At 31.7% G+C, this 13221-nt stretch overlaps 1 protein-coding gene across 2 annotated transcripts; it reads right to left on the bottom strand.

Annotated features, from left to right (window-relative positions):
• Positions 1-2516: 2516 nt before the first annotated feature.
• LOC148281207 (uncharacterized) lies at positions 2517-10795 on the bottom strand. Of its 2 annotated transcripts, none has more exons than XM_088227118.1 (10): positions 10546-10795; positions 7806-8021; positions 7304-7558; positions 5741-5860; positions 5366-5654; positions 4737-4841; positions 4474-4655; positions 4190-4382; positions 3150-4100; positions 2517-3068 (listed from the first exon to the last, which is right to left on the bottom strand). In XM_088227118.1, the coding sequence occupies exons 1-10, from the start codon at positions 10627-10629 to the stop codon at positions 2662-2664; spliced, it is 2802 nt and encodes a 933-aa protein (XP_088083244.1). In that variant the 5' UTR covers positions 10630-10795; the 3' UTR covers positions 2517-2661. The 2 variants fall into 2 exon arrangements, with proteins under 2 accessions (XP_088083244.1, XP_088083245.1); XM_088227119.1 differs by having other exon boundaries at positions 3237-4100.
• Between the last annotated feature and the right edge of the window lie 2426 nt (positions 10796-13221).

The raw sequence follows: 13221 nt of genomic DNA, 5'->3' as shown, positions 1-13221 counted from the left end.
ATTTTGCGCTTTCAAAACCGGTCCGACGATTTTCCAAAGCACGAAACGAGCGCCCCGAAGGCCCGATTCCACTGAAGAGACCACCAGTCTTTATGGATTTGATTTCTTTGCCCGATTTTACACAAAAAAACATTATAAAGTAATAAAATAAAATTTGGTACAAAACACGTATATACAGGGGTTCTTTAAACCCTGTCACATCCGAAACCACGATGATGACTATGAGCAAGAAGAAATATTGGCACATTAAAATAAATTTTTAGAATGACTAAAATCATAATAAAATCACAATTTTAAAAAAATACAAATGGTTGCTTACTTCTGCAGGGGAGAAAAGAGGGGGGAGTCTGATTACAACGTCAACTGCGCGGCCGTGCCCCCTCGCTTCTCCCCTGAAGAAGTAAGCAACCATTTGTATTTTTTTTTTAATATTTTTTTTTTTTTTAATTTCTTCATTAGTAATAAAGTATTTGAAACAACTTTTTTAATAAACCAGTACTGTAACTTTTTAAGTACATACTGTATATATTTTTTAAATCAGTTAGACGCAACAATTTCTACTAAATGATAAAAGTAAAATGTTACGTAAGACGTTAGTAAGGTACTGTAACGCGCTGTGGCCGCCTTACGCATGTAAATGCTCATAAGATCACCTACATGGTATAGATGGCCACTGAACAAAAATCAGCCATATAAATTTTGCCCACTTCCAAACAGGTCAAGATAGAATACAAATTCGTCCTGGAAATTTTGAGGGTTGTCTAACCAGAAGGACTATAAAATAAATAAATAGATAATTATAATGGTGAATCCTGGACAAGGTTCAAATCGTCCTCAAGCGGATTATACCCAAAAGGTTTCTATTCAATCAATGCCAGAGGAAAACGGACATCATTGAAGTGGAGAGATAAATAAATAAAGAATTACATAAATACCAATTTGGAAGTGATAAATAAATAAAAGAAATTAATCAAGTATTAGATGGCTGACTTTTATCGACGCATTCACCAGCGTCGTCAGTCAAGAGCAATAAAAGACCCTAGTTTAAAGTAAGTGATACTCGCTAGGAGTGGGCGTCTTCAATAAAGAAATAAATAAAATATTCTACAAAAAAATCCATGAGAATATTGTTGAAATGGTCAATTATTATCGAATTTCGCACTACCCTCGGATTAATTAAATAAAATATTGTAATTAGTTAACAATTGCTTTATAATATAAATATATTGTCTAAAATACATTCGTATCATAACACTTGAATAACGCTTGTTCAAAAAGTTTAAATAAATATTATAGATTAGCATATTGCTAGAAAATTGGCACTTATCATTCTATGAAATGCCATTTTTTTGCCGTAAAGGAATCACAAATTAATTGATGAAAAAAATTAATTAATTGATTACAAACAAGAAGAATTCATATTAAAAATGTTACCTAAAACCACATCATCAATATATCTTACATCTGATAAGAAAATACCTTCTTAAATGTTACAAATTACCTTCAAAAAATATAATTATTTTAAAAAATACACTAAACATAATTATTGCATCTGCCAAATATCTAACTGCATTTATCTCAACCAAGGTGGAGACTCTAAAAATAATACATAAAGATTTTACCAAATGAAACTCTTATTTTATCATATGAATTTCTGCAAATCAACAGAATTTAAGTTCCTAAAAGAATTTGGTACAAAATATAGTCAAACTGGAGATTTTCCTTTTTGTATGATGAAAACACATGGTAGCAGATGGATGATTTTCGTCCTTCGATGATGTTTTGGGGAATTCGTCTTGCATCTTTTCTCAAGCCTTCAGAGTAAAACGTCTTTGAGATCTTTGAACATTATAGAATATCAGTATTTGGCAATTCGTGGAATTTGAGGTTGGAACTTGTTCATAAAGAACCGTTCCCATCTTGACACAGGCTGAGTGCCATGATATATATAATTGAATCGTCAATTCGACATATGGAATAAAATCCAATGAGTAAATATAATATTTTGGTGATTTCACATGATTGAAAAGGAATAAAGAAATGGTAGAAGGTGTTATGGAGGCCTAGATGACAAAAGAAATACAAAATTTGTCAAAAATCGAATTTGGAGAATGGCGTAATTAAAATAAAATGTGAAACACTGACGTCAGCGTTCTGACGCCTCCCAATTAGGTATTTCTGACTACATTTTAGCTTTCAACTGACCACGTGCGGGAGAATTTGCAGCTTGCGTCAACCGCTTCCTTTTCGAGCGATGAGAAGAATTAAACGTCCCGGTATTTCCAAAGTTCTGCTCCGATAATGCTGGTTTGTTATCGAAAATTCAAGGTGCTGTCAGTAACAAGGCTTCTTGAACAAATTTCCTATGCAAAACTGACACGTTACAGTACCTATAATTGAAATATTGCGTACATCTTTTACACCACAAATAACTTTTAAATTGTGAATCATGTTATCCCTTTTTTACTAATGATCATCTATCGTTTATCCATATTATGCATGTCCTATGTCATCCATATTATGTTAATACAAGTACCTGCAGATTTAAAAAAATATTTTGTATCTACAGGTATCCTTAGATTAGGTAAATATAAAATTGACAATGTTTCAACTTATCACAACTAATTAAAAAAATATTTCGGACTGAAAACTGATTTGTTGTCACTTTTTCCAAAAATCTCTCAAGTCTGCTAATTTTTGCTCAAGTAGATTAATGTCGTGCATTCGCTCCGGTGTAGGAACATTACTTCCAAAACTGACATCAATATCGCAAGTTATCGTATTGGACAACTGCGTTGTATTGGCATTTTTATTACCGCTAGAATTATCTAAGGAAGTAGTATCATTCACTTTTATATTCCACACTTTCTTAGGAGAACATAACTGAGGGGAATTGATTTTCAGTATTACAACGTGCTTTTGTTGATCTACGATAATGTCATCTTCTATCATTATGACTGATTGTTCTAATGGCTGTGTAATATTTTGCAGGGATGTGCTGTCCTCAAATTTATCGATTCGAAGTAATGACAAGGTGTCCGATAACCCTGTAAGTTGTTCCAAGATTTCTAAAATAAAACAATTACAAATTATAAAAAAAGGTGTACAATAGTCATTAACATAAATTAATTTCCAGATCCAATAATTACCAGTTATGTGCCAGTCAATGACGGTACTATCATAATTTTTCAAATGTGAATCAAAAAGTTGACTGAGATTTTTATTAAACGTCTCACCTAAATTAGTTGCTTTTTCGCCTGGGATATAGGGAACAGAATTGTTCAACTTATTACTCGCTACACGATTTTTCAACAACTGTTTCCGAAGTGATCTTCTTTGTTTTGTCGTTATCTTAGAATTTTCATTGAGCATTTTAATGACTCCTTTGGAACTTTCGTCCGAAAATTGTAAACTTTGCATCAATCCCGCAACATGATGTGTAACTACTATCTGATCCTGGGAAGAAATATTAGCGAGTAAAAACTCTTCATTGTTCATAATCAAAGTACTTATTGAACGTTTACGCTGATGCTCCAACAATTTAGAAATACGTTGTTGCGAAGTGTTTCTTTTCTTAAAATTGGGAGTCTTTCTCGCTATATAAGACCTTGAAAACGTTTTGTTCATAGCATGCGCATTGTATGGGTGAGTAGTTTCTTTTTCCGTTGTAATGCTCCCAAAATGTTTGCCATTCCAAATATTCCCTTTTATATTCTCCAATATACCTAATATCCCCTTGTTTTTCTGAGGCACCTTTCTGTGTTTCTCTTGGCCGCTTCCAAGTTTTATTGGAATTGTTCTCGTTAAATCCTTCTGAACGTTTATGCAGTCATTATCAGTATTATTAAAATCATTATTTTCCATTTCTGCTAGATGATCTTCACCTGCAGATTGCTCATCATTCAGGGAATTATCTCCAATAATTTCTTTGGAAATGTTAAGTAATAAAGCATAAAGCAATTTAAATCGCTTCAAAACTCTTACTTCTTTATTTTTCTGATCATTTGATTGAATTGAAAGCTCGGGGAAGATTTTATTTACATTCTCAGCATCTGGTTTAATCAAAAATAGTTCACAGATAACTCGGCATTCTTTGAGTACTAAAATAATTTTTTTAAATTAGTACATAATGGATTATAAGAAAACTACAAAAAATAAAGAAATATATAATTTAATAATTAAATCATACCTTTTCGCAAGTCAATAACAAGATTAGATAGCTTGTCGAGTTGCGGAAAGCTATTCGGTTCATGAATGCTATAGATTTGAATAAAATCTAAAATGGATTTCCCGAGACCTATTAACTGCTGAACAGAATTCCATTGCAAAGCTGAATCTTTTTTCATTTCTATCATTTGGCTGCGATACTTTTCAATCACTAGCTGAAAAAAGTTTTATGATGGTTCAAATATTTAAATTAAGTGTCAAATATTATAAATATTAATCGGAAACGGAAAATCAAATAACGCATACTTCTATTAGAGCGATAGGATCAATAATGAGAAACACTAAAGCTCTCAGAGAATTAATTTCATCAGACCAGTGATTGGCGAGAATCCGGCAATGTGCACTTCTAGGATCCGACAGGAAGGAAGGCACTAAGTGGGGTTCCAGCGCTTCCAAACTCGCTAAACAGCTCTTTAACATAGATATTCCTTGAAAAAATGCACATCACAAATTATAAATATATATACTTAGTTGTTTCAAAATTAAAAATAATATATAATAATGGTTACTTTTGCGATCAGCAGAGCAGGATACTGAAAACAAGCCAATTTGGAGAAGACGCTCATTATGAATATCAAACTCATCTATAAACTGTTCGCTTTCATCCTCATCATCTGTTGGAAAAGAAAATATTACGGTTGTTAATCACAGCTTTTAGCCTACAAATAATAGGATTTATGTACAGTGCGTTCAAATGTTAAATAGCCTATGTTAATGTGTTAGCGCCTGTTGGCGAATCAAATAAACATACAATATTTGCTTGTGCAAGTATGCATATTATAATTTCTATTACGCACACACAAGTAAAGATTATTGAAGACTTAAATGGACTGTACATAATATGACATATAATATTACCACACTCCTAAATGATCTTTATCAAGTGATAATTTTCAACTATTGGGTAGGTAATATCAATCTTAGCTCATCTTCAAATATATTAAAAAACTTGACTCAAAATAATAGAAAAGAAGTAACAGCGGTGTTAAAAAACAATCCTATAATAAAAAAATAAATTACATGGTAGGAAATTTTAATAAGTTCTGAAAACTCGAAATTACAGCAATAAAAGAGTTTTAGTTGATTACGAAATTTGTTTTCTACATTTTTATTTTTTAAATGATTTATTCTCTATTACCTGCAATATTATTCGCTATGGGTTTTGAAAGTCTGTCTAATTGCTCACGAAGGGCCTTATCCAAAGGTTCAACTGGATAAACCATGCATTTTAATACAAGGCTCAAAATAGCTCTGTTAATGCTAGCTTCTAGGTTATAAACAGCATCGCGCAAGATATCGTTCAACAATCTGACTGTGGGGTAATGCAAATCTTTCTTTAGGACAACTTTTCTAAAATCTATTCCATCATCCATCGGCAGGTCTGAATTGAAAAATTCTCCCATTAATGTTTTAGACTCTCTGAAAACCTTCAAAATAACATTGATTATTGTAATTAATAAAAATAATAAACAACAAGTTACATTTGTAAATATTAAATTTTAAAATAACTTACTACGTGACATCTCGCTATGATGATACTCTGATCACTTGGCAAACAATTCTGACACAACTTCATCGCCGCAGATACCATCTCTCTTAAAACTCCGTGCAGTTTTATAATTGTAGAAATGCACTGTAAAATAAATTAACTCAATGCAAATTCAAAATGATTTTTTTTATTTGACGTGTAAAAAATAATAGCCTTTATTTGAAAGTCACTGTCGAATTCAAATGCAATTTAACCAGACTCGTTGTAAATGCTCTAAGAAACAAAACTTTACCACTCTCGGCATAGGACAATGGGAAAATATTAAAAACTTAATAACATAATGTTTAAGGTCATAAGTCCTGTAAATTCCTAGACTTTAACATTCCCTTCTCAAAAAGGTTCTCCCTCTATGTTGCAATAAATGTCAAAAACGTAATAATTTTTAATAGGTGTGTTACTGAAATAAATTCATAAAATATGGATGGTTTTCGAGAAATATCAATTCTGTACATTATATATTTATGCAAACACTAAACTGGCTTACTACACAACCCCCAATAGCATACTAAATGAAGGGTACAGGATATAAAGGATGAATGTCAAAAAAGGAAGTTTTGAAATGGTACATTTTTGATTTTTCAAACCTCTCGGACATTAAAATAAACATATAAATAAATATAATCGAAACTGCTTAGTGTAAATACCCTATACCGGTGGTAGGTAAACTCATTACAGTTCAGACAATATAGGAAGGTACTTTTGACAAATTACAATAGTACCCTTTATCCCCTGTATGCATTTTTTTCTTGTTCAACAAGAAAGTTAATTTTTTTTTGTTTGTTTTTCCATACATATATTTACAAAGAATTTTAATTACAAAAACACTTAAAATTAAGCCATAACATAATTTGGAAAAAATGTCCACAAAGACTTCAGCGTCTGATCGTGGGCCATTCCTTTTTTAATGATTTAAAAGTTTACAGCTTATAAATATGGTATGACATACCATGAAGAAAGAAGAAAAAAACAAACAAGATTAACATATACTGATAGAACAAGACAGGATTTATTTGCAGTATTTCATTATATATATTCCATGCTAATCCAAAACCTACTTTAAACGGTATCAGTGATTTAATGTTTTGTAATTCTTTAGGTAGAAGATTGAAAGATCTTGGACCAACATGTTAGGAGTGCCTCTGTGCGAACTTAGTTCTGCATCCTGGAACTGACAGTACACTATCAGATCTACTGCTAATCCGATTTAAATTATTACTAAATAATTCCCTATTTAAGTAAACATATTTCAGGCGCTGAAATAAATATAATTTTCTAAAATTAAGGAGTCCACTCTCTACGTATAGTGCATTACTGGGAAATAGTCTGTGTTTTTTGTACATGATCTTAATAATACTTTTCTGTGCAATTTCCATTGAACGACTATCATCCTTCTTTGGATGGATTGCCTTAGAAAAAACATAAAAATGAGGATGTCCAGCCCGACTAAAATTAGAGCATTAAATTGTACGGCGAAGTTTCTCACAAATTAATGGAAAAATTAGTGTGGTCAAAATAATGTTCCTTTACCTCATTTTGCCATGTTCTTAAATTGTCTAACTCTCCATTCTGCAGATGAAGTTTGTCAGAATCGTCTTGGAATAGTTTTGTGAAGACATCTTGCAAATCCAAGATATCGTCTACCCATGTAATGAATTCTTCACCTTCGCCACCTTCTGGGCACAAATCCGGTGGCGCCATTACTGCAGAAGATTTGAGCTTCTTTTGGTCTCGCATTTTTTCTAAACACCCTATAATTCTTAACAAAGCCCAGTCTCTGCTTTCCTATAAGTAAAATAAACCTGATTAGAGTAGAAGGGAAAAAGTAGGACTAATCAGTTTTACATTTCAATTTTTCAACTCTAATACAAAATACTGCGCAATTTAATGTCTAGTTAGAAAGTTAAGAATAGAGTATTTTACTAAAATAAAACAAAGGAATAATTACAGAGTCGGTAGTTTCTTGATTATAATTTCCTCAGTATTTTATGATTTACATTTTATGGATAGTCCTATTAATAAATTGTCTTACCTTTAATACACATGAGTTGTCAGTCTCTACTTTGAAAATATCAACCATCAAATTAACGTATTTCAAAATTAAGTTATGACAAAGAAAGCTCAAATCTCCACAATCAGCTTTTTCCACCTCCAAAGTATTGCCAACTGCTGATTCTTGCAAATTGAAAATTTCCATTTTCTTTTTCAAAATACCAAGAACTGGTGATATATGCTCCGATAATACTGTCTGTAAAAAACATTTTTAAAAATTGCTAATGTGTACATTATAATATTACATTATTTGTACCTCTATTAAATATTACTATTTTCAAATTCTGTTTCAAATCACTGAGGTACAATTAAATAGAGATGATGCTTCACATGATTATTGGTTCAAACGATGTTCCAAATGTTTCAAAAAATTCTCAAACACCACGGATAGCGGAGTAGGGGAATTTAAAATGCAAAATAAAATATAACAGTAAAAGGAAATATAATACATACTATTTTTATTCAAGAAATCCTGAAATTTTCATCATACATAATCATCACTCAGTTTAATTTAATTTAAAATTAAAAATAATTGGAAATCAGAACTTAAAGTGACGTAACCAGCAACCCTGTTTTCAAACTGTAACGTTACATTAAAAAATGACACGTTAACGGAAAGATAATCAGTTGTTAATTATATTTTTAACTAAATAAAGACTCATTTACTGAATTAAATGTTATTCAGCCAGCTTTCCAAATATTTGTCTACGTATTTTTGCATTATCTTAGCACATTTACAAAAAAGGAAATAAAATCATGTTCAATTAACAACATGATTTTAATGAACGTTGAGACCTTCAGAGATCTTGGGATAACTTCTGATAAAAAACTTAAATTCAATCATCACATTGATTACATCTCTCGAAGAGAGCATCTGTGGATTTATTTTGCGAATATCTAAGCTATTCAAAAGCCCAAAAATTGCTATTACGTGTATAAATCATTTGTTCGTAGCTTTCTTGAATTTAATTCTGTACTATAATATGGTCTCCTAATTATAATATTCATATAATGCGGATTGAATCGATTCAATGCAATTTTTTTTATCTTTAATATTTAGAAATAGATTGAATACTCTTATCGTTAACATTTTCAGTTTATAGTTCAGAAGGGTTTTGGCTGGTCTTTCACAGAATAATATCTGACTATTTACATGATATCCTTGCTCAGATTAATCTTAATGTACCTCACCGTAACTTGCGTACCAATGCTGTCTTTGCTGTGGGAAATTTTGAAACCAACGTCGGATTCTTTCCCCCTCTGCTGAGGATCCTCATACTAGTTAACAAAATCTCATTTAACAGTACTGTCGATGTGTTTCTATAGCAAAGGCAAGCATTCAAGAAGCAAGCGGTGCTATCACTCCTGACTTGAGATGACACACTTGCCATGTCTGCCTAGATCATGCCATGACTATTGTACATTTAAATAGATTCTATGATTGTTTAGGTTAAGTTAATTGATTGTATTAAATATCGCTAATGCCAATCTATTGGTGCTTTCATAAGCCTGTTGAAAGGCTTAAAAAAAAACAAAAAACACAGAACGGCATTTTAATGGGAATATAAAGAAACGCAAACACTATTTCCCACCAAATACAAGGTAAGCTCCCGGAACCTTAATTGAATGCAACACAAGTCGGGCGCTTAGTGCCATATCTAGTGCGTTCAATGTTCCGAATTGGAAAATAATAAAAGTTTAAAATACAACTTTGGCATAATAATTTGAGGTTTTTACTTTTACGTACATGGTAGCTAGCTAATACAAATATCATCATTCCCTTTCCGCACCTAATGGTGCATAGGGCACTGCATTGATACACCAATCGCAGCGTATCTTGATCATTTTTGTTACATGAAGGTAGGATGATCAGTCTTACACTTCAGGAACCAGTCCAGGGACTATGAAAATATTCCGGAGTAAAAACATCATTTTAAATCAATATTTCATATCAACCATGTCGGGAATCGAACCCGAGGCCTCTTGCGTGGTAGGCAAACACGCTGACATTACACCACGAGGTCGACTAAATACTGGTAGCTACCTAATACTTAAATCCTTATATGTATATAAGTATATGGTAGAATGAGATATTGTGTCCCCATAAAAAACGGTCGGCAACATAAGTGTTCCAGTATGTGAGTAAATTAAGATTTACTTCAAAACATCAACTAAGGTCCAATCGGAAGAGAAATATTCCAAAATATAAGAAAATTTAAACATGTTTTGAAAAATTTCAATGGATCCTATGAGTAGTGTCAACGAACGCGTTAAAATACACAATATTCAAAAATAATTTTACACAATTCGCTTTCAATTTTTTGATATTATTAAAGATGAGCATTATTAAGTATCTATTTCTAGCTCAGATTTGGATGTATTTTTATGATAATAAACTAAGTATCATCGTGTTTTAGTCTATTGTTTTTTAAAAATTGCTATCGAAAGTGTCAAGACATAATCAGACAGCTCCAAATGCATAATGAATTCAAACTATTTTAGTTCATCACGTAATATTTATTAAATATGCGACAAGTTTTTCAACATATTCAACATACCTACCTACTTAAAGGAATTGTTTTATCGAAAGTGATCAGAGATTATGTAGAACTACTTTTATGGTAACGGGTGAAAAACTATTTTCCTTCCATATTTATACACCTGTCTATCATGTAGTACAATCTTCAGGAACACTAGTTTTAAATTATTATAATACTCACAGTAAAAAATTCAATAGCTGCCTTTGTTTCGTAGGGTATTTTATTCAAAATTTCCAAAATTACATCGAAATCGGTACACTCCATTTTGACTGATGTTTAAGTAGCGTCTTTACTACAGATAAAAAATATTAAATTTTAAAATGTAAAAAATCCAGTACAAACCAAAAAATGTTTAAGGAAAACTGTCATATTACAAATTTCAAACAGACCAAGCCAGAGATTATGACCAAACCACAAACCATATTCAAACGAGGCAAGATAACACCATAGAAGATGAAGGGGTCATCTATACTATAGATAACGTAAAATTAAGGGAGCTCACATTCTTTGACTACTTCTTCTTCTTCGTTTTTTTCCTGGCCTTTTCACTTCTCAATTCGGGTGTTCTGGCCAGTGTCGAGTATTTTTGTTTTTTACATATATACACATGTTTTAGTAATATAATATGTACAAGTTAGTATGTTAGTATTAAATATAATATATACATATAATAATAAAACATATTTACAACTTTACACCATTTACAACTAGATATTTACATAAGATTTTATATACACGTTTATTGGGTGGGGACAGGAGAGTTAGAATATGAATAGGGAATGGGATATTAATATCAGAGAGGTCGGATAGGAAATCAGGATAACAATCATTTATGGGGCATCCAAGAAAAATATGGTTTAAATCTTCCTCATCTAGCTGACATTCGCAAATGGCAGAGTCCCGGACATGGATTCTGAACAGGTGAGAACCATTGCAGCAGTGCCCAATGCGCATTCTGCATATGGAGGATGTTTCAAACTTGTTCAGAATATTCTTTGACTACTTGAAATTTCTCGATTTGGCGATCTAGCGGCAAAAAATATAAACTTTCTGAATTAACCCAAAAATGAAACCATTTTATGGTCATTCTAGTTTGGTTGTGTTTTCAAAGATGTCTCTAAAAATCACCGTAGCGCCCTCAAAATAATTGTTAACCAAGTACTATGTAAAACAAAACACCGCAACGCAAATTAAAAATGTTTTTTTTTTAATTATTAAAAATAATTTCTGTTTTTTTTCTTCAAGATAATTGCCACCTTTTCTGACAGTTTATCGAATGTTTTCTAAACTTAAACGTAAGAAAAAAGCATCCAAGACATGTTTGTGTTTCAGAAATATACCGAAAAACATTAATAAAGTAACATAATACGTTTCACTGCACATGTCATAAAGTGATATGATTGAATAAATTTATTTTTGCTGAATTAAAAACATATGTTTTTCGTTGCTAGAATTTTATCACTCCGTGCGCTTTGTATCGGGAAGACGTTTGGTAATATAAGCCTTTATATTACGTAAATTCACCAATTAAATCTATTCTTCAACTTCTTCAATTGGATAATAAAACTTTTAACTATTAATGTGTCGTCTAATAACTAAGACGGGCATCTGTCGATTTATCATGTAGATGAATTTGAGCTAGCATAACTTTTTTTACTTAAGTTGGTAAGATGTGCCTAATGTTTTGCTTTTGCGCAAAACAATTCTTTTTACTTAATGAAACTAAGCTGATTTGCTATTTTTATGTCACAATCAACAATGACAGATTATTACTCACGTGGCCCAAATGGCGGCTTTTTACTGGTTGATTGACAGATAAATGATTTTTCAATACTAAATCAATGAGTAAATGTCTGATTTTGAAATCAACGTCGATTTTTCATTACGTTTTTTCTCCATGCTTTTCACACGTACATCGTACTATTCGAAAGTGTAAGTGAAAAACGAAAATCAATTTTTGCCTAAACTTTGACTTTAATGACATATTCTGTGACAGTCTTTTTCATCAATGACAGTCTTCTTCAAGCTTAGTCGTGTCTTTCTCGGTCTTCCTAATTTTCTTAATTCATAAACATGCATTCCCCTAGTTAATTCCTTAAGCTTTTTTTGCCATCCATTCGCTCTACATGTTCAAACCAACTCAGCACTCCATCGTTATGCAAGGATCTTGATTTACTCGATAATGTTTGTCCTAGCCTTGTATAACGAAAAAATCTCGACGTAGTTAAAATCTTTTATTTATTAAATCTTCAAATAGCATTTTTTATACCTCAATATCCAGAATATGTAGATTAGTAAATTTGTCACACAACTTCGAAATCTTTGAAACAGATCTTCCGGATTTTGATAGATCTCATCGCCACTAAAACAGTAAATAAAGATGAATTGGCATGGTTGAGCTCGAAATCTTACATGTTTATCGTGTTTATAAATATATTGTATAGCATTATTGTATTGCCCTTTTATTTGTCCTTGCTACATGGTTTTATGTTCTTTTTGTTCAGTTTCTTGCATATACTTGTATGTTTCTTCATGTAACTGTTGTAATTGACATATACCGTATCCATAATAAATAAATTAACATGTTCACTTTTAATATGCTGTTTTAGCGTACATTCGCCTGAAACACTGTATTTTGATAGAATTAGGCTTACTTTCATCTTTGTTATTCCAATTCCATACCCCACGCTCATGCATAAGGGTCGGCACCAGGACTCCATTGTATACTGCCGAGTTTGCCTCCTGCGACAAACATTTATTTACTGGTCGATTAACTAGAGCTGGCGCGTTCACAAAACTTACACAAACACATTTAAAATCTACAGGCTGCTGATTTTAAAAAGGTTATACTAAATT

Source organism: Micrasema longulum, unplaced genomic scaffold (assembly GCF_059751315.1).
Source record: "Micrasema longulum isolate JH-2025_06_02 unplaced genomic scaffold, ASM5975131v1 h1tg000487l, whole genome shotgun sequence".
In the NCBI taxonomy this organism is placed as follows: Eukaryota; Metazoa; Arthropoda; class Insecta; order Trichoptera; family Brachycentridae; genus Micrasema; species Micrasema longulum.
The sequence above is the reverse complement of the archived record's forward strand: the minus strand, read 5'-3'. Positions and strand labels throughout refer to the sequence as shown.